The following is a 22,320-nucleotide window of genomic DNA, read 5'->3' as shown; positions in this document are numbered from 1 at the left end:
GCTCCGCCCCCACATGTACTGGTCACATGATTATGACATCATCACAGGTCCTACACTAGAGTCCCGTAGAGATTGAGGAGAAGGTGAGGAGTTTTGTGTGTATAATGTCTGTAGAGATGGATCCTCTCTGGTGACTGATGTGAGGGGGATGGGAGCAGTGACAGGAAGCAGCGGGGACAGAGGGGGAGGGGGGGATATTAACTCTTACAGGACATAAGGGAATGTGTCACCACAGGGGATTGTGTGCGGCCGTCACTGACTGTGAGGATCTAATGTGTATATCATGTGACCCTCTACCCCATACAGTGCCCCCTCCTCTACCCCATACAGTGCCCCCTCCTCTACCCCCACCATACAGTGCCCCCTCCTCTACCCCCACCATACAGTGCCCCCTCCTCTACCCACACCATACAGTGCCCCCTCCTCTACCCCCACCATGCAGTGCCCCCTCCTCTACCCCCACCATACAGTGCCCCCTCCTCTACCCACACCATACAGTGCCCCCTCCTCTACCCCCCACCATACAGTGCCCCCTCCTCTACCCCCACCATACAGTGCCCCCCTCCTCTACCCCCACCATGCAGTGCCCCCTCCTCTACCCCCACCATGCAGTGCCCCCTCCTCTACCCCCACCATACAGTGCCCCCTCCTCTACCCCCACCATACAGTGCCCCCTCCTCTACCCCCACCATACAGTGCCCCCTCCTCTACCCCCACCATACAGTGCCCCCTCCTCTACCCCCACCATACAGTGCCCCCTCCTCTACCCCCACCATACAGTGCCCCCTCCTCTACCCCCACCATACAGCGCCCCCTCCTCTACCCCCACCATACAGTGCCCCCTCCTCTACCCACACCATACAGTGCCCCCTCCTCTACCCCCACCATACAGTGCCCCCTCCTCTACCCCCACCATACAGTGCCCCCTCCTCTACCCCCACCATACAGTGCCCCCTCCTCTACCCACACCATACAGTGCCCCCTCCTCTACCCCACCATACAGTGCCCCCTCCTCTACCCCCACCATACAGTGCCCCCTCCTCTACCCCCACCATACAGTGCCCCCTCCTCTACCCGCACCATACAGTGCCCCCTCCTCTACCCCCACCATACAGTGCCCCCTCCTCTACCCCCACCATACAGTGCCCCCTCCTCTACCCACACCATACAGTGCCCCCTCCTCTACCCACACCATACAGTGCCCCCTCCTCTACCCACACCATACAGTGACCCCTCCTCTACCCACACCATACAGTGCCCCCTCCTCTACCCACACCATACAGTGACCCCTCCTCTACCCCCACCATACAGTGCCCCCTCCTCTACCCCCACCATACAGTGACCCCTCCTCTACCCACACCATACAGTGCCCCCTCCTCTACCCACACCATACAGTGCCCCCTCCTCTACCCCCACCATACAGTGCCCCCTCCTCTAGCCCCACCATACAGTGCCCCCTCCTCTACCCACACCATACAGTGCCCCCTCCTCTACCCACACCATGCAGTGCCCCCTCCTCTACCCCCACCATACAGTGCCCCCTCCTCTACCCCCGCCATACAGTGCCCCCTCCTCTACCCCCGCCATACAGTGCCCCCTCCTCTACCCCCGCCATACAGTGCCCCCCCCTCTACCCACGCCATACAGTGCCCCCCCTCTACCCCCACCATACAGTGCCCCCTCCTCTACCCACACCATGCAGTGCCCCCTCCTCTACCCCCACCATACAGTGCCCCCTCCTCTACCCCCACCATACAGTGCCCCCTCCTCTACCCCCACCATACAGTGCCCCCTCCTCTACCCACACCATGCAGTGCCCCCTCCTCTACCCCCACCATACAGTGCCCCCTCCTCTACCCCCACCATACAGTGCCCCCTCCTCTACCCCCACCATACAGTGCCCCCTCCTCTACCCCATACAGTGCCCCCTCCTCTACCCCCACCATACAGTGCCCCCTCCTCTACCCCCACCATACAGTGCCCCCTCCTCTACCCCCACCATACAGTGCCCCCTCCTCTACCCCCACCATACAGTGCCCCCTCCTCTACCCACACCATGCAGTGCCCCCTCCTCTACCCCCACCATGCAGTGCCCCCTCCTCTACCCCCACCATGCAGTGCCCCCTCCTCTACCCCCACCATACAGTGCCCCCTCCTCTACCCCCACCATACAGTGCCCCCTTCTCTGCCCACACCATACAGTGCCCCCCCCTCTACTCCCACCATACAGTGCCCCCTCCTCTACCCACACCATGCAGTGCCCCCTCCTCTACCCACACCATGCAGTGCCCCCTCCTCTACCCACACCATGCAGTGCCCCCTCCTCTACCCCCACCATACAGTGCCCCCTCCTCTGCCCACACCATACAGTGCCCCCTCCTCTGCCCACACCATGCAGTGCCCCCTCCTGTACCCCTCTACCCACACCATACAGTGCCCCCTCCTCTACCCACACCATACAGTGCCCCCTCCTCTACCCACACCATACAGTGCCCCCTCCTCTACCCACACCATACAGTGCCCCCTCCTCTACCCACACCATACAGTGCCCCCTCCTCTAGCCACACCATGCAGTGCCCCCTCCTGTACCCCTCTACCCACACCATACAGTGCCCCCTCCTCTGCCCACACCATGCAGTGCCCCCTCCTCTAGCCACACCATTCAATGCTCCCTCCTGTGCATCTCTGCCCACACCATGCAGTGCCCCCTCCTGTGCCCTCTGCCCACACCATGCAGTGTGCCCTCTGCCCACACCATGCAGTGCCCCTCTGCCCACACCATGCAGTGCCCCCTCCTGTACCCCTCTACCCTCACCATGCAGCGCCCCTCCTGTGCCCCTCTGCCCACACCATGCAGTGCCCTCTCCTCTGCCCACACCATGCAATGCCCCCTCCTGTGCCTCTCTGCCCACACCATACAGGGCCCCCTCCTGTGCCCCTCTCCCCACACCATGCAGTGCCCCCCTCCTGTGCACCTCTCCCCACACCATGCAGTGCCCCCCTCCTGTGCACCTCTCCCCACACCATGCAGTGCCCCTCTGCCCACACCATGCAGTGCCCCCTCCTGTGCCCTTTTGCCCACACCATGCAGTGCCCCCTTGTGTGCCCCTCTCCTCACACCATGCAGTGCCCACTCCTGTGCCCCTCTGCCCACACCATGCAGTGCCCCCTCCTGTGCCCCACTCCTCACACCATGCAGTGCCCCCTCCCGTGCCCCTCTCCTCACACCATGCAGTGCCCCCTCCTGTGCCCCTCTGCCCACACCATGCAGTGCCCCTCTGTCCACACCTAACTGATGTATTTTACACATACACTGCTCAAAAAAATAAAGTGAACACTGAAACAACACAATCTAACTCCAAGTCAATGACACTTCTGTGAAATCCCACTGTCCACTCAGGAAGAACACTGATTGACAATCAATTTCACATGGAACAGACAACAGGTGGAAATTATAGGCAGTTAGTAAGACACCCCCGTAAAGGAGTGGTTCTGCAGGTGGTGACCTCAGACCACTTCTCAGTTCCTATACTTCCTGACTGATGTTTTGATATGTAGGGGAGAAAAAAGACAGACAGATGCGGTGCTAATAGTGCCGGTTATCCGTGGATAATGGATGGTAGGTAGATAGGTGGATAAGAGCCTTCTCACCTTTGTTGGGTGCGCTAATGTCAGGCGGACCTGACGAAGGAGGGAGCCCCTCTGAAACGCGTTGTCCATCCTGAACTGATCCTTTTTATGACTATTAATAAAAAGTGATCACCATCCTCTGCGCTATCTTCGACTGCTAATTTCACTCCGCCGGTGTAGCGCTGCAGCGCCGCGATTGTTACCCATGGGAAGAATAGGAGACCCTTGCCGGGATTCCTACCTCCCATACACGCTACAGGATTGGCTGATGTTTTGGTCACTTTTGAATGCTGGCGGTGCTTTCACTCTAGCGGCAGCATGAGACGGAGTCCATAACCCACACAAGTGGCTCAGGTAGTGCAGCTCATCCAGGATGGCACATCAATGCGAGCTGTGGCAAGAAGGTTTGCTGTGTCTGTCAGCGTAGTGTCCAGAGCATGGAGGCGCTACCAGGAGACAGGTCAGTACATCAGGAGACGTGGAGGAGGCCGTAGGAGGGCAACAACCCAGCAGCAGTACCGCAACCTCCGCCTTTGTGCAAGGAGGAGCAGGAGGAGCACTGCCAGAGCCCTGCAAAACGACCTCCAGCAGGCCACAAATGTGCATGTGTCCACTCAAACAGTCAGAAACAGACTCCATGAGGGTGGTATGAGGGCCCAACGTCCACAGGTGGGGGTTGTGCTTACAGTTCAACACCGTGCAGGACATTTGGCATTTGCCAGAGAACACCAAGATTGGCAAATTTGACACTGGCGCCCTGTGCTCTTCACAGATAAAAGCAGGTTCACACTGAGCACATGTGACAGACGAGACAGAGTCTGGAGACGCCGTGGAGAACGTTCTGCTGCCTGCAACATCCTCCAGCATCACCGGTTTGGCGGTGGGTCAGTAATGGTGTGGGGTGGCATTTCTTTGGGGGGCCACACAGCCCTCCATGTGCTTGCCAGAGGTACAAATATTAAAGTAAGTACTTGGAGAGTAAGCTCACTCTTCCATGGTTTACGTAATGGACTGGCAAAACACTTCAATGAGAAGCATGCAGGTGACCTATCCAGCCTGATCATACAAAGCATCGAAAAGGTTAAACCCCCCAGTAGAGGTGGAGACTGGGGGAAACTGGTATTCAGATGAAAGGCTTTCTGGATCCTCCGTCTGGATAACAGATTCCCACGAGGACTGAATTACAAGAATGACCTTACATACATATATGAATATTGTTTTGTATATTCTGTCGTGATGTTATTTTTCCTCTCTTTTTTTTGTCTCCCTGTATGTACCAGTTTTGGAACACAGGTGTGAACTTCACACCGGAATAATTACTGACCGTGTGTTTTCGTCCTCTACAGGGGGGGATCCTTTACCTTGTTCACCACCTCACTTACAGGTATATATAGAGGAGCCTGTTCCTCTGCTAATATATCGCTATGATTAAGGTTTATTGATAATTCCAAATGCATCCGTGTTTAATTTGGCTTTTAACTTGCACTTCATTTTTTGTACTTTGTATTTTTTAATGGATTGAAATAAACTCTTTGTTTTTATGAAAGCTGGAAATTCTACCTTTCCTTCTCTGCTTGCCAGAGGTAGCCTGACTGCCATCAGGTACCGAAATGAGATCCTCAGACCCCTTGTGAGACCATATGCTGGTGCGGTTGGCCCTGGGTTCCTCCTAATACAAGACAATGCTAGACCTCATGTGGCTGGAGTGTGTCAGCAGTTCCTACAAGAGGAAGGCATTGATGCTATGGACTGGCCGCCCGTTCCCCTGAATCCGATTGAGCACATCTGGGACGTCTCGCTCCATCCACCACAGACTGTCCAGGAGTTGGCGGATGCTTTAGTCCAGGTCTGGGAGGACATCCCTCAGGAGACCATCCTCCACCTCATCAGGATCATGCCCAGGCGTTGTAGGGAGGTCATATGGGCACGTGGAGGCCACATACACTACTGAGCCTCATTGGGACTTGTTATAAGGACATTACATAAAGTTGGATCAGCCTGTAGTGGGGTTTTCCACTGTGATTTTGAGTGTGACTCCATATCCAGACCTCCAGGGGTTGATACATTTGATTTCCATTGATCATTTTTGTGTGATTTTTGTTGTCAGCGCATTCAACTATGTAAAGAGGAAATTATTTCATACGATTAGTTCATTCATACAGAATTACCATGTGTTATCTTAGTGTTCACTTTATTTAGCAGTGGATATTATATGTTAAAAAGTAGTCCCATTGAATATATCAACTTGTCCACACCCCCACCCCCCCTCACCCCCCGAAAAAAAAAAAAAAATTATTGCAGCTCTCAGTATATCAGATCCTCATTATTTCAGGATATATATAATGTTAATTATCTTAGTGTTCCCTTTAGTTTCATGAGCAGTGTACATTACATTACTTATCCTGTATTATACTCCAGAGCTGTACTCACTATTCTGCTGGCGAGGTCACTGTGTACATACATTACATTACTTATCCTGTACTGATCCTGAGTTATATCCTGTATTATACTCCAGAGCCGTACTCACTATTCTGCTTGTGAGGTCACTGTGTACATACATTACATTACTTATCCTCTACTGATCCTGAGTTATATTCAGTATTATACTCCAGAGCTGTACTCACTATTCTGCTGGTGAGATCACTGTGTACATACATTACATTACTTATCCTGTACTGATCCTGAGTTATATCCTGTATTATACTCCAGAGCTGTACTCACTATTCTGCTGGTGAGATCACTGTGTACATACATTACATTACTTATCCTGTACTGATCCTGAGTTATATACTGTATTATACTCCAGAGCTGTACTCACTATTCTGCTGGTGAGATCACTGTGTACATACATTACATTACTTATCCTGTACTGATCCTGAGTTATATCCTGTATTATACTCCAGAGCTGTACTCACTATTCTGCTGGTGAGATCACTGTGTGCATACATTACATTACTTATCCTGTACTGATCCTGAGTTATATCCTGTAAATCTTTTATTAGAAAAATATAAATCATAACATACACAAAACCAGCACAACTTTGCCATAACGGAAAACAACAGCATGAAATAACACAAACCCAACCATATATTTAAATAAAAGAACAAAAAATCCTGCCTAAATGGACAGCCCAGCTTTTCCTAAAAATACTAGTACTACACCATACATAACCAAACACACATGCATGCATACCTAATGTGCAAAAAAAAAAAAAAAATAGCATTATTTAGCTTTAACTAAAAAAACGCCCAAACTTGGGAAAATCCCACATTACAAAAACACAACAAGCACTCCCACCGCACACAATTTTATTTTTAATACTTTTTTTTCCGAATTATTACATTTTTTTTAAATTAATAATAATACTATATTATCCACATACTACACACATGCACACACATAACCATTTCTTTACAACATATTAAAAAACTAAATCTACAACTCAAAAACACCCAAACTTGGGAAAATCACATATTACAAACAGAAAACATAACAAGCATAAAAAAATTAAATAAAAAAAAAAAGTCCACAACGGATACAAAAAAAACTGTTTCGACTGCCATCTATCACTACTATAAACACAAACAGGAGAATACAGCAGCACACTGCTAGCACAAAGATACAGATAAAACATGAAATGCTATACAGCTATAGTGCAAAAAATGAAAGAGTGAGGTACTTAGCTCACAATTTGGCGGCCAAATAGTTTGGACCATCCCACCACGGTAAGGTGACCTCATTGGGACGGACCCTACACTGTGAATATGCCTCTGTGAATTCAGTTTAACAGGCATTGCAAGGTCTGAGACGTTCAGCACCTTATACACACCTAATAGAGGTGGGTGGGGTGCATAAATACTACCGTATATACTCGAGTATAAGCCGACCCGAATATAAGCCGAGGCCCCTAATTTCACCCCAAAATCCCAGGAAAAGTTATTGACTCGAGTATAAGCCTAGGGTGGGAAATACATCATCCCCCCCTGTCATCATCCAGACCCTCATCATCATCACCCTGTCATCATCCCCTTGTCATCATCCCACACCCCCCCTTCATCATCCCCTTGTCATCATCCCCTTGTCATCATCCCACACCCCCCTTCATCATCCCCTTGTCATTATCCCACACCCCCCCTTCATCATGCCCTTGTCATCATCCCACACACCCCCCTTCATCATCCCCTTGTCATCATCCTCTTGTGAACTATCCGCCCTCAGTGGTCTTCAACCTGCGGACCTCCAGAGGTTTCAAAAACTTGCTGGGAGTTGTAGTTTTGAAACCTCTAGAGGTCCGCAGGTTGAAGACCACCCCCTTTAGTTCTGTACAGTACTTGCCTCCGCTCGGCGCTGGTCCTGTGCTGCAGGACTGTCCGGTGGGGAGGTCGTCCGGTGGGATAGTGGTTCCGGGCTGCTATCTTCACCGGGGAGGCCTCTTCTCCGCGCTTCGGGCCCAGAATAGAGGTGTTGCCTTGACGATGAAGCAGAAGGACGTTGGTAATAAACGTACCTCTGCGTCGTCGTCAAGGCAACGTGACTATTCTGGGGCCGGGCCCGAAGCGCTTAGAAGAGGCCTCCCCGGTGAAGATAGCAGCCTGGAACCACTATCCCACCGGACGACCTCCTCACCGGACAGTCCTGCAGCACCGGACCAGCGCCGAGCGGAGGCGAGTACTGTATAGAACTAAAGGGGGTGAGAGGGGGCTGGATGATGTCGAAGGCCGCAGTGGTCTTCAACCTGCGGACCTCCAGAGGTTTCAAAACTACAACTCCCAGCAAGCCCGGACAGCCGATGGCTGCCCGGGCATGCTGGGAGTTGTAGTTTTGAAACCTCTGGAGGTCCGCAGGTTGAAGACCACTGCGGGTGGAGAGTTCACCCGAGTATAAGCCGAGGGGGGGTAACTCGGCTTATACTCGAGTAAATACGGTATATAAAACACTATATAATACACAAACCAAGATATAAAATAAACAAAAATATATTTACTATACCTACTATATACATATAACCTATATACACCTATAAATATACAGAAAACACACCTACAAATATAATAAAACAACCTACTCTAAACTGTCCCTTCACCCACACCACCCGCTTTCCTGTACATGGGACAGTGCCCCCTCCTGTGCCCCTTTGCCCACGCCATGCAGGGTCCCGTCCTGTGCCCCTCTGCCCACACCATGCAGTGTCCCCTCCTGTGCCCCTCTGCCCACACCATGCAGTGCCCCCTCCTGTACTCCTTTGCCCACACCATGCAGTGCCCCCAGTAAACTGACCCTACTATCACACAGGAGGGGGGCACTGAATGGTGTGGGAAGGGGGCATTGCATGGTGTGGGCTGAGGAGGGGGCACTGCATGGTGTGGGCCTGACCCATGCCAGGTCCACCAAAACAAACAACCACCACCCACAAATACACCCTCCCGACCTAAAACGCCTCCCAACCAACTTTACCATAACCAGCTTTATAATATACATAAAAAAACAATACAACCCACTTTAAGCCCAAGTTCGGTGCCTGTAAGCCCTTCATAACCTTAACATCTGAAAACAAAACAAAAAGCTATGGTTCACATGCATTAGCCCACCACCAGGCAGAAGGATGGCAATCCTGATACACATAAAATTTACATTCTTTCCCTAACTCCACCCTACCTCTCTCCCTACCATTATCCCTAAAAGTAAACTGACCCTTCTATCACCCTAACCCTGTGCCTACATCACTGTCCCTAACCAAAACCAGGGTACTCTACCCAAAAGGTCTAGTACCTAGGGCACATCAAAACACAACCCTCTCCATAGGAGAGAAGCCCTACTGGTACCAAGACTGCCATACTCCAAAGACCTGATCTTCCCAAGGTCACAGGTGATGTTCCTACAGACCTCCACCTCAGAGAGAACTTTCCGCTGTGTAGACACTAAACACTGTGTAGTACCTGACTACTAAGCTAACTAAGAATAAAGTGCCCCGATCAGGGCCACCCAGGGTCATGAATGCCCCATAAGCCCACTCTGGATAGGTAAGGCCGGCAAGTTGACTCCAGCTGATGGAAGCACCCACCCTGTTGTAGACCCCTATATTAAAGGGACAATGAAGCAGGAAATGGTCCATGCTTTCCAGCATGTCCCCGCACTCTTCTCGGGGACATCCCCGGTCATCAGATCTCCTACACTTCAAATTGTTCCTCACATATAGCTTCCCCTGAAAGCAGTGCCAGGCCAAGTCACAAAACTTCTGGGGGATCCTTTTCATGTTCAAAAGATACAACCCCACCCTCAGATCCCGACCTGGGCAGTCCCTGAGCGCCAGAGGCTTCTGGAAGTGGGTCAACAGAACCCGTTTGTCAAGGAACTGCCTTGACTGGGTCCTGATCTCCCACACTCCCAGACCCCACCGACGTATCGCCTTCAGAGTCGGGGTAGCGTAAGCCGGAAGATGCCCATGGGGCGTACAGAGGTCCTTCACTTGCCCTCCTGTCTCCCATTCCTGGAAAAAAGTCAGAAACCATTCCCTGCAGGAGAGTACCCACGGAGGAGCCCTCTCTGACCAGAGGTTTGAGATGTTAGCTTTCAAGAAGGTGTTCATTAAGAACACCACCGGGTTTACCATAGATAAACCCCATAGTCTCCTCGTGTGGTACATAACCTCCCTCTTGACTAGGTTCATCCTGTTCCCCCATAACAGTTGGAAAAACAGGCTGTAGATCCTAGTGTAGTAAGCCTCTGGCAAGATACATACACTGCCCAGATAGATAAACAAGGGGAGCAGGTACGATTTGATCAGGTGTACCCTTTCTCTGTGGGTCATAGATCAATCCTTCCACTGGTCCACCTTCTGAGTGGCATCTTAGAGCTTACCATCGCAGTTTTTAGTGGGATAAACAGCCTGGCCGAATGTGATGCCCAGGATTTTTGCTGAGTCTTGGGGTCCTGGGAGGGTGTCCGGGAGATCAAACATGGGATCTCCCCCTCCCAGCCAGAGACTTTCACACTTATCCCAGTTGATCTTAGACCCGGATGCCTCCGAGTAGCGGTCCACCTCCGACATCACCACATCGACCTCCTCTTGCAAGGACACGAAAATGGTAACATCATCAGCGTACGCCACCACTCTCTGGGCAACATCCAGCTCCGCCAGACTCATCCCGTCTCCCGCCAACGGCCCACAATCTACCGTCCGGATGAAGGGATCGAATGTGAACACATATAAAAGCGGGCTCAAAGGACAACCCTGATGGACTCCGGACCCCACCACAAAATAGGGGCCAGACCAACCGTTCACCAGCGGGAAACTCTCTGCCCCTGCATATAAAGTCACAAGCCAATTCACAAATGTACTCGGTAAGCCATATCTCAGTAGGACGGACCAGAGGTACTCGTGGTTCATCCGATCAAATGCTTTGGCCTGATCCAGGGACAGCATGTACCCCTTCCAGAGACCTGCACTGCTCCGCTCCACTGCCTCCCGGACACTGAGAACAGCACTTAAGGTGCTTCGGCTTTGAACCGAGCAATGCTGGGCTCCCGAAAGGAGCCGGGGTGCAAACTTCACGAACCGATTAAACAGTATCTTGGCCAGAAGCTTCCTATCCGTATTGAGAAGAGCTATGGGCCTCCAATTCTCAATATGGCTGGGATCTTTACTCTTTGACAGAAGAATCAGGGCTGACCTCCTCATTGACGTCGGCAGAGTGCCCGAGGAGAGACACTCATTGAATACCCCAGTCAAGAGGGGAGCTAAGGACTCCTTAAAGGTCCTGTACCACTCGGATGTTAAGCCATCCGGACCTGGCGACTTCTTAGGGGCAAGCCCCTCGATCGCTAGTCTCACTTCCTCTTCCCTGATTTCTTCTGCCAAAACATCAAGAGAGGGGTCTACTCCTGTCTCAGGAATGGTTTCAGCCAGGAAAGCCGACATATTGTCTCGATTTAGATCCTTCCTTCCCAAGAGGTGCGAGTAGAAGGATCTGACGACCTCCAAGATCCCTGATCTGGACCGATTCAGAGATCCTGTACTATCAATCAGTCCTGAGATGATTTTACTACTCACTGACATCTTGCAGTTTCTGTAAGGGTCGGGCGAGCGGTACTTCCCAAAATCCCTCTCAAAAACCAAAGACGCGTGCCTATCATACTGATGCCTCATCAGCAAGGACTTCACTCTGGAGATATCCTCCCAGCTACCTCCAGTCAATACGAGAAGCTCGAGTTTCCTCCTCAGACCCTGATACAAGCGATACCTGTTCAGGGACCTGAGGCTCGAGAGCTGGCGGAAGAACCCCGCAACCCGCTTCTTGAATATCTCCCACCACTCTGACTTACTACTACAAAGGTCCAGTAAAGGTACCTGACTCTGAAGAAAATCCTCAAAGGACTGTCTTATCTCCGCTTCCTCCAGGAGGGACGAATTCAGCTTCCAATAACCTTTACCCATCCAGGGGGTCTCTGAAACATTCAAGGAAAACAATATCACACAGTGATCGGAGAACTCCACCTCAACCACGGACACTGCGGAAGAGACGGCTTCCTCCTTTAAATAAAACCTGTCTATTCTAGACCTGCAGCTACCTCGATGATAGGTGAAACCCGCGTGGCCTGAGGGGCTCCGGATGTGGGCGTCCTCTAGGCGAGCTTCCCTAACTATATTATTGAGAGCTATGCTGTCGTAAGCCAGCGGACCATTGGAGCCTCTCCTATCTTGGGACCTCGTGACAGTATTGAAGTCCCCTCCAAAGATCACTTGCCGGCTAGTAAAAGGAAGGGCTTGATCCTTATAAAGAGATCTTTTTGTCCCCACTTGGTTTGTGGGGCGTAGATGTTAATGAGCCGGAGCTCCTGTCCCTTCATGAGGACATCTAAGATCAGGCACCTCCCCATTTCTAACTCAATAACCCGTCTGCATTCAACAGGAGCCGTAAAAAGGACCGCCACCCCACTATACGGCTCAGCCACAAGAGACCAGTGGGAGGGGCCGCGCCTCCACTCTCTCCTGGCTTTTACCAGGGAGGCTAGATCTGACAACCTGGTCTCCTGTAAAAAGAAAATGTCGGCTTCAACACGGCCGAGAAAATCAAAGGCTGCGATTCTAGCCGTATCAGACTTTATACTGGCACAGTTAATAGATGCCAGCATCAATGGGGTGAGTGACCCCATCATGGGTGATTGAGTTAGACGGCCCTAACCCCCTCATTTCTGTCTTTTCTTTACCCCCTCATCCCCAGACGAGGAGGCTTCTTTCTCTTTTAGCCTTTTTTTAGACTCTGATTGGTCCATTTTTGAATCCCCATCTCTGTCTGGCTCTGGTTTGGCCCAATCCCCTGAGGAAACCGCCCCATCAGGACAGGGCCCAGTTCCCCCCGGAGGCTCCCCCACTTCAGGTACCCCATCCTCGACCACCCCCTCCAAAGAGGGGGAGGAGATGTCATCAAGGACAGAGTACTGGTTAGACAGATCAATCAGAGGGGGGGCAGGTAGGCTTCCGCTTGGGACCTGGTCCGTAGCACGGGGACTAGAGGGCTCCGACCTCTTATTTCCCCTTTTATTGCCCTTCTTTTTTGGCCGCTCTTCACCCTCCTCATCCACACTTTCATAGTGGGAGGAATCGGAAAGATCGGCCTTGCTGCCCTCTTCTCCACAGATTCTTCTCACTTCCTCCTCCAGCACATTCTCCTCCAGGGCCTCAGCAGTTTCAGGACTAACCTCTGGAGCAGGGTCAGAAGCTAACCCTGCCACATGGGAACTCTCCAGCTCCCTGCTCCTTCTGCGATTAGCCTCCCGCCTCAGCTTGGCGGGACTTTTCCTCCTCACTGACCCTGTTGCACCTTTACCCGCACTCGTGCCCTCCCCAGCTGAGGCAACGTTACTGTTCTCCCCAGCCAAGGTGACAGTCGCCCGAGCAAAAGCGCTAGGACAACGGCTGAAAGGGTGTCCTAAGACACCACACAGATGACACCGGATCTGCCTACAGGATGCGGCAAGATGACCTACGCCACCGGACAGTGCGAAGACCTGCACTGTACAGGCTGCGCTAAAGTGGGTGGGGCTGTCACACCTGTGACAGACCTTGGGCTGCCCCTGGTAGAAAACTTGAATTCTGTCTCTCCCAAGAAAAGCAGCTGATGGGATGTGGGCAACAGTGCTCCCCGAACGCTTCAGTTTGACGGAAAATGTCCAGGCCCCAGACCAGATCCCATGTTCGTCATAGTTCTTTTTTGGCATGTCCGTCACATCCCCATATCGGCTGAGCCAGGTCATGATGTCATAGCAAGATAGTGACTCGTTACGTGTCAAAACGGTCACTTTCTTGGCCAAATTCTGACGGGATATCGCCTTTACGGCAAAATCCCGCCAGCCGGGCTCACTTTTCACCATCTCATAGTTCGACCAGAAAAGTTCCAAACCCTCCGGCCGAACGAAGCTGATGTCAAACTCGGAAGTACCGTAGGGGTGGATCAGGGCAAAGATGTCACTTGCCCTGAATTCCATCCGGAGGAGGAGCTCAACCACCTTACCCCGAGGCGGACACGCATCTTCGCCCCTCCACACTAAACGGACCACATTCCTATGGCCACTTTCCTGCCCGGATGTTGGGAGGGACCAAACCACCCCCCCGTTTTGTTCTCGGAAGGCGCCTAAGCCATGTCTTTCTATCCAAAAAGACAGGTCAACCTCACCCCTCCCCTCTACCTGGATTGACCTGTCTCCCCTACGTAGAGCCTCCAGGAGGCGCTGTTGCAAGTGACCCCCAGAGCCAGATGGAGATGGGGATCCCCCTGATCCCCCGGCAGTGCCGCTGGCATAACTTCTGGGAGAAGCAGCCACTACCGGGGGGGGGGGGGGCATTCGAACCAGGACCTGACCCAGATCCCAAACCAGGACCCTTGTTCTTAGCTGAGGTGTCAGTCAAACCTCTCTCTGCCATTCCACTACCACTCCTCACCTGCATTCCACTTGCACCCCTCTCTTGCACTCCACTTGCACCCCCCTCTTGCACTCCACTTGCACCCCACTTGCACCCCTCTCTTGCACCCAACACTTGCACTCCGCTTGCACCCCCCTCATCCACATTGCTACTACAACTCCTCCCATGCTCACTACCATAACTCACACTCTGCACATTACCATTTTTCCACACATTTTTGCTCTCACTTTCACTCTTGCCTACACTCTGTATATTACAGGCTGGGCTGGCTGGGTCTATTGCATTATGTATTAGGGTCGCCGGTTTCAGGACTAGGGTTGCATTTCCAGTCTTCTGGGGTGCAGACACAGGCTCCGCCTCTGATATGGATGGCCCCGCCCCCGCACACAAAGTCATAGATTTTGGCAGGAGCTGTCCCTCCGGACGCACTCCTGCCCCGCCTACTGCAGCTGACTTGCAGGGAACCTCCCCCTTTACAGGTGAGTGCTTTGCAGCGCCAGAAACAGTACTGACCGCACATAGGGGACCGCCCCCTGAACCACCAAGGTCCGGTGCCCGGACACTCCCCCCCTCACAGGGGAGTGCCCTGCAGTGCCAGGACCTGTACCGCTCACTTCAACCGGGGGACCGCCCGCCGAACGGGTGAAACTGCTGCCATTTTCTGGTGCCTGGACACCCTCCCCCCTCACAGGAGGGTGCCCTTTATTTTCTATAGCACCCGCAGACATTTTGGGTGCACTACTGTATCCCCCATGCTGGCCCCGCTCCACTACAGAAACGGGGTCTGGCAGATTGGGGGTACCAGCACCCTGAACTGACTTCTCAGCCGACCCAGACTGCTGGAGGGGAGAAAACACAAACTTTATCTGCCCTTCAGTATTTTTCCTCTTCTTGCCCTTTTTTTTATTCGTCCTCTTCTCCTCTGGGCCCAGATCTTCTCCAAAAGAAAAATTTTCCAGACGGGTGGGGGACTCCTGCATCACAATTGCCCGCAGGAGACCCCCATCCGCCAAGCCACTGCCTTCACCACAGTCACTGCCATCACCGTCCTCATCCTCGCTGGAGGGAGGTAAGGCCACCTGAGCTGCCATTATGTAGTCCTCACTCAGGGTAAGTGGGGGGTCAGGGGCAACATTGGTGGCATCAACAGAACCCATGTCCCCCCACCCACATTGCCCTCCTCACCTCCATCACCTTCCTCCATCTCCTCCTCCTCGCTCTGGAAGTCATCATGCTGTTTCCTGAACCTCTGGAGGCACGCATGTTGGAGAACCTTTCCTTATTGATCAGTTTCTCACTGAGGAATCCAGCTCCAGCCACAATGTCCGACCTCAGCTGCACCAGATCCTCCACCTCCTTCTTTAACGATCTCACCTTTGCAGTGAATGCTGCTCTCTTGGTCTTGGTTGCATGATTTGCCTGGTAAGATACAAGCTTCAGCTCTTCCCTCAGGCCTCTGAGTTGTTTGCCAAGTTGTTCGTATTCCGCCATCTTAGCCTGGATTCTGGATCCGAAGGTAGCCAGGGATTCTCTGGGCCCCTTTACTCCCCATTGCTGGGGTTCAGAGGAACCAGATACCATAGCCTTTCCTGCACTCCTTTGCCTGGAGACACTTTTGCTGGAAGCTTTGCAGCTTCCAGCAGTGGATGGGGAAGGGGGGGGGGATGTTGTGGGTCCTAGCTGAACGCCTCACCCCATCCTGGCTACTGGCCGTCGCATGCTCCCTCACACTCCCAGCCGGCCATAAACGGGGAGTGGACGATGGAATTCTGGGGTCCATAGCAGGAAAAACCTACCCAGGCGCCTGCCACACACCTGGGTAGGGGCTGGTGAAAAAAAAAAACTCTACTTCTCTGATAGTCTGCTGGTAGTCACAGGAGCTCAGACACACCCAACCTCTCTCCAGAGCTGTACTCACTATTCTGCTGGTGTGGTCACTGTGTAAATACATTACTTATCCTGTTCATATACTGGTCATGTGGTGTCCCAGCACCGGGGCTGTCCTGTGGGTTGTGGATCTCCTCGGTCATGCCTGCTGCTCCTGTGTGAGGCCCACTGTTCTATTGTTTACTGTGTTTGTGCATGTTGCTGTACTTTCTATGTTCTTCTATTATATGTGTACTGTACCTTTAAGACAGGAGATGCAGTGTAACCAGGTGACCCTGTTTGTCCAATGGAAACCCCAAATTGCCCTGTATATAGTGTAGATGGGAGGAGTTGCCCCAGTTTAGTTTCAGTTTCTCCATGTGAGCTGCAGTGAGGGAAGGAGTTGGAAGTAGTGTGAGGTGATTCCCAGGGAAGCCGAAAAGACAATCGCTCAACTCAAGCGACCGCGCTATTCTGCAAGTGTTCCCCGTACAGTTGGGGAGTCATACCCTGGTGGTGTTGGTAATTGGACCTTAGCAGAACCCTAGTCAGCGTGGTGTATCTCTAAATGTCCAAATCTCAAGTCTAATTCAAGTGGGTGAAAAGCACCATAAGTCCCAGCAAGGCCACAGGGCTCCCTTAGGTTACACTGCATTTCTTCTACTCTTCTCTGAGCTGTGTGTGTTGTACCATCTACTCCTGCCTTACTAAAAGACATTTATCCTTAACCAGGCATCTGTGTGTTTATTGTGCCGTGCCTGGACCAGGAGAAGCTGTCTCCATGTCGCACCGTCTATAAGCTAACGGTGCCCTGGCGTCACGACCTGACAAGTATAACTTGCGCCCCTGTGTCACCACTGTCACATGATTGTGACATCATCACAGGTCCTACACCTCCCCATCTAGCCGATACAAAGCAGGTCCTGGGCGGCAGTCGCTGATAAAGAGTGCTGGCAGCTGCGGTCATCTGTCCCCCCCACCCCCCCACCGATGTCACGGACCCTCGGGCAGTGCTGACCTGTCTGTCCCTGGTCAGAGCTGGAGACTTTCTCCATACACTTCCTTTTAGGGGGAACCCTCCATGTCTTCGTGCTACACCGCCTCCTTCCTATAGATCCTCAGTCATTGTATTTCTGTTGTTTTCTACCTGATAAGTTTCCTCCTCTATCTTATGAAGACGTCTCTCGTACATTCCCCCATTAATAGGTCATCACTTCTGTTATATACAACATAGACATTACCCGGTCACTCTGTGAATGTCGTCTCCCTCCTGGATAAATGCTCTGTTCTCTAAGATTCCTCTAGAAATGGCTTCAACCCTCTATAAAGTGGGAGAATTGTTCTCCTGGTCCGGGGAAGCGGACGTCACAACTACTTGTTTAATGGGGTCAGGACTTATTGGGGTCTATGGTCAAACTGATCCCTTGTCTTATGGTAGATCTCTAGATTTACCTAAAAATACCAAAAAAATCCTGTGTGTGACCCCGGCCTAAGGGTTATTGGCGACAACACAGAAGTGTCCTGATCCTGATAGGACAGAAGTGACACATGAGATACAATCAGTAATATTTCTAATGGAAATGAGGCCGAGGTAATACATAGTAATCACCAATCATTATCATCCATAGAAATCATCCAATCATACTGTAGTGTAGAGCTACAAGTCACTACTAAATGATACACAATAGCATTACATATTACTTCTCATTACCGTTATTTACCTACAAAGGTCACATGACCCCAGGTGCTGATGACCAAGAGATGATGTTGGCTTTAGCTTCTGCTTAGGTTTCATTATGAAGTTTATTCAAGGGTTAATTCTCACAACAAAACTTAGAAAACATCACATTTTACTGTTACCTGAGATCTCAGATTTCCATTCTCCATATTATTAGATTTTTATCATTTATTATTTCATCTATCAGACTCCAGGGTGAATTCTCTCATGTACAGAAAGATGTGATTTACTAATAAAACATTTCCCACATTCTGAACATGAGTATGGCTTTTCTCCTGTGTGAGATCTCTCATGTATCGTAAGATGTGCTTTACTTATAACACATTTCCCACATTCTGAACATGAATATGGCTTCTCTCCTGTGTGATATTTCTCATGCATAACAAGATTAGATTTTTGTGTAAAACATTTCCCATATTCAGAACATGAATACGGCTGCTCTCCTGTGTGAATTCTCTAATGTATAACTAGAACTGATTTTTGTGCAAAACATTTACCACATTCTGAACATGAATATGGCTTCTCTCCTGTGGGAATTCTCTCATGTATAACTAGAACTGATTTTTGTGCAAAACATTTACCACATTCTGAACATGAATATGGCTTTTCTCCCATGTGAATTATCCGATGTTTAACAAGATCTGATTTACTTTTAAAACATTTACCACATTCTGAACATGAATACGGCTTCTCTCCTGTGTGAATTCTTTCATGATTTGAAAGATGTGATGTATGTCTAAAATATATCCCACATTCTGAGCATGAATATGGCTTTTCCCCTGTGTGTATTCTCTCACGTATAACAAGCTCAGATTTACTTTTAAAACATTTTCCACATTCTGAGCATGAATATGGCTTCTCCCCTGTGTGAATTTTCATGTGTCCAAAAAGACTTGGGCCCAGATTTATCAAGCTTTGTGAATGAAGAACTGGAGTGATTTTTCCCACAGGAACCAATCACAGCTCAGCTTTCACTTTACCAGAGCGTGTTAGCTGTGCTGTGATTGGTTGCTGTGGAAAAATCACTCCAGTTCTTCATTCACAAAGCTTGATAAATCTGGGCCTTGATCTTTTAGTAAACTCTTTCCCACATTCCTCACAATATAAACCTTTCCCATGTCCCTGATCTGTCCTTGTGGTAACAATGTGTGGTTGGTCAGGAGAAGGTTCCTCATGATCAGGTGGATTATTATAGGATAGATCTGGATGGACATTAGGGGTAAGGAGGTCTTCTCCTGAGGAGCGCTCCATCATATCTTCATCTTCTCCTTTATCATTCAGGGATAACATGAAGTTTCCCTCAGAATTCTTACTGGGATTTTCTGTTGGGATAAAAATATATTTCTGGTGTAAACAAAATAAATATTTTAAGTATAACTAAATGATTTAAAATGATTTGTCATATAAAATATATTTCTCCAAGTTTTCTCCGATCTCCGTTCATCACATCTGAGCCCCAAATCCTGATGCTGCCCCTAGTGTTCTACCTGGAGCATGACAGGACCCATAGATGACCTTGGAGAGGATCTCTATATAGTCACCTCCCTCAGGTCCTGACTATACATAACACAGGGGATCACTGGGGCCTGAAGGGTTAATGTCATGTAGATCTAAGGTGGAGCCTCCCCTGAAGACACCTCGGAATTCCCTCTGTAATCCATTACTACATACCTGGGGTAACACCTCCTGGAAACATTACATACCTGGGACAACACCTCCTGGAAATATTACATACCCGGGACAACACCTCCTGGAAATATTACATACCTGGGACAACACCTCCTGGAAATATTACATACCTGGGACAACACCTCCTGGAATTATTACTTACCTGGGACAACACCTCCTGGAATTATTACCTACCTGGGACAACACCTCCTGGAAATATTACCTACCTGGGACAACACCTCCTGGAAATATTACATACCTGGGACAACACCTCCTGGAATTATTACATACCTGGGACAACACCTCCTGGAATTATTACATACCTGGGACAACACCTCCTGGAATTACTACATACCTGGGACAACACCTCCTGGAATTATCACATACCTGGGACAACACCTCCTGGAATTATCACATACCTGGGACAACACCTCCTGGAATTATCACATTCATGGGACAACACCTCCTGGAATTATTACATACCTGGGACAACACCTCCTGGAATTATCACATACCTGGGACAACACCTCCTGGAATTATTACATACCTGGGACAACACCTCCTGGAATTATTACATACCTGGGACAACACCTCCTGGAATTATTACATACCTGAAGTAACACCTCCTGGAACTATTAAATACCTGAGGTAACACCTCCTGGAACTATTATATACCTGAGGTAACACCTCCTGGAATTATTACATACCTGGGGTAACACCTCCTGGAATTATTACATACCTGGGGTAACACCTCCTGGAATTATTACATACCTGGGGTAACACCTCCTGGAATTTCCTCCTTCACTTCCCTCATACACGGGTGATGGCCCCTCATCCTCTCTTCTTCATCCTCCACTTTATTATTAGTCTGATTTCCCCCTGATGTGAAATATAGAACAATTCACTACAATACAGCAGACAGGAGGAGCAACAGAGACCCCCAAAGTCTACCCCCACATCTATGACTGCATTTCCCTCTGGAAAGTCCTGGGAATACAGAGGGCGGGGACACCTCTCAGGTGGATTTCTATCAATGACTCCATCTGTAGGGAACACACAGGGAATGAATACATCAGTGCTGGATAGATTTCTATGTTACTAGGTAGTGAGAGTGATATCTATATATATGTCTCTTCTTACCTTGTGATGTGAGGGGCCGGTGATCCTCCATCATGACTATGTCCTGGTACAGATCCTTGTGTCCTTCTACATACTCCCACTCCTCCATGGAGAAATAGACCGCCACATCCTGACACCTTATAGGAACCTGACACACAATGATACCGTCATCACCAGACCCCTCCATTACTGTATAATGTCCCAGCAGTGTCACCTCTCTAATCATCACCAGACCCCTCCATTACTGTATAATGTCCCAGCAGTGTCACCTCTCTAATCATCACCAGACCCCTCCATTACTGTATAATGTCCCAGCAGTGTCACCTCTCCAGTCATCACCAGACCCCTCCATTACTGTATAATGTCCAAGCAGTGTCACCTCTCTAATCACCAGACCCCTCCACTACTGTATAATGTCCCAGCAGTGTCACCTCTCCAGTCATCACCAGACCCCTCCATTACTGTATAATGTCCCTGCAGTGTCACCTCTCCAGTCATCACCAGACCCCTCCATTACTATATAATGTCCCAGCAGTGTCACCTCTCCAGTCATCACCAGACCCCTCCATTACTGTATAATGTCCCAGCAGTGTCACCTCTCTAATCATCACCAGACCCCTCCATTACTGTATAATGTCCCAGCAGTGTCACCTCTCCAGTCATCACCAGACCCCTCCATTACTGTATAATGTCCCAGCAGTGTCACCTCTCCAGTCATCACCAGACCCCTCAATTACTGTATAATGTCCCAGCAGTGTCACCTCTCCAGTCATCACCAGACCCCTCCATTACTGTATAATGTCCCAGCAGTGTCACCTCTTTAGTCGTGGGAATCCCTATCCTGGAGTGACCCTGAGTAACACACTTTTTATGTAATCACCTCACTATTGGGGTGACACACTGTAACAAGAAGAGTTTTTCGATGCAGGTTTCCGCAGCGATAAATCACCAGCAGATTCCATTGACTTTAATGGTGTAAAGATCCAGCGTCCAATCATCAGTCCAGAATATAAAGATGTGAAGCTTTATCAGCCCATTATAATAATATAAATCAGAGGATGTAAACCTATGAAAACAGCAGAAATCGAGGCATTTCGGGAGAACCAGGACTATATCAGAACCCGAATAAATACACCCCACTGACCATGTAGAAAGCTCCGCCCAGTTACCCACTTCTGAATGACCCCCTAACGGTCAGTTAACCCTTTACAATATACAATACTACAAATGGTAATAATAGGTGACGGTCAGGTAAGTATTACACTACAGTAAACCAAAGAATAATAATAATAAAATGTTCTATTTGGACTGATGATGGGAGCGCCGAGTCCTTTCCTCCCTGCAGCTTCTACCTTGTATTCGGCAGCATCGCCCGGT

General features: G+C 50.2%; 2 protein-coding genes and 1 long non-coding RNA gene across 5 annotated transcripts in view; 1 reads left to right on the top strand and 2 right to left on the bottom strand.

The window, feature by feature from the left end:
• LOC130334001 (zinc finger protein OZF-like) overlaps nucleotides 1–21,949 on the bottom strand; it is a 29,770-nt gene extending 7,821 nt beyond the window's left edge. The window contains exons 1-3 of one of the 3 annotated variants that reach the window (XR_008876028.1): nucleotides 20,965–21,170; nucleotides 20,596–20,867; nucleotides 19,260–19,478 (exon numbers count right to left, since the gene is read on the bottom strand). Coding sequence is in view for 2 of the 3 variants with exons in the window: in XM_056553866.1 (XP_056409841.1) it covers nucleotides 20,965–21,169 (205 nt within the window). In the remaining variant the exon portion in view is untranslated. Of the gene's footprint in view, nucleotides 1–19,259; nucleotides 19,479–20,595; nucleotides 20,868–20,964; nucleotides 21,171–21,823 lie in introns of those variants that run through there. The other 2 variants (XM_056553867.1, XM_056553866.1) reach the window with 2 other exon arrangements.
• On the top strand, nucleotides 9–7,111 carry LOC130334004 (uncharacterized). The gene is made up of 3 exons (XR_008876029.1): nucleotides 9–83; nucleotides 4,911–5,014; nucleotides 5,178–7,111. It is a non-coding gene; the product is annotated as an uncharacterized LOC130334004 (long non-coding RNA).
• Nucleotides 14,490–19,088, bottom strand: LOC130334003 (zinc finger protein 664-like). Its single transcript, XM_056553870.1, has one exon. The coding sequence runs from the start codon at nucleotides 19,033–19,035 to the stop codon at nucleotides 18,613–18,615; it is 423 nt and encodes a 140-aa protein (XP_056409845.1). The 5' UTR covers nucleotides 19,036–19,088; the 3' UTR covers nucleotides 14,490–18,612.
• Nucleotides 21,950–22,320: the final 371 nt, after the last annotated feature.

This window comes from Hyla sarda, unplaced genomic scaffold (genome assembly GCF_029499605.1).
Source record: "Hyla sarda isolate aHylSar1 unplaced genomic scaffold, aHylSar1.hap1 scaffold_422, whole genome shotgun sequence".
Classification (NCBI taxonomy): Eukaryota; Metazoa; Chordata; class Amphibia; order Anura; family Hylidae; genus Hyla; species Hyla sarda.
The sequence above is the reverse complement of the archived record's forward strand: the minus strand, read 5'-3'. Positions and strand labels throughout refer to the sequence as shown.

Bases quoted from the DNA above. Each gene is read 5' to 3' on its own strand.
- LOC130334003 (XM_056553870.1), bottom strand. From the start codon at position 19,035: ATGAAAATTCACACAGGGGAGAAGCCATATTCATGCTCAGAATGTGGA.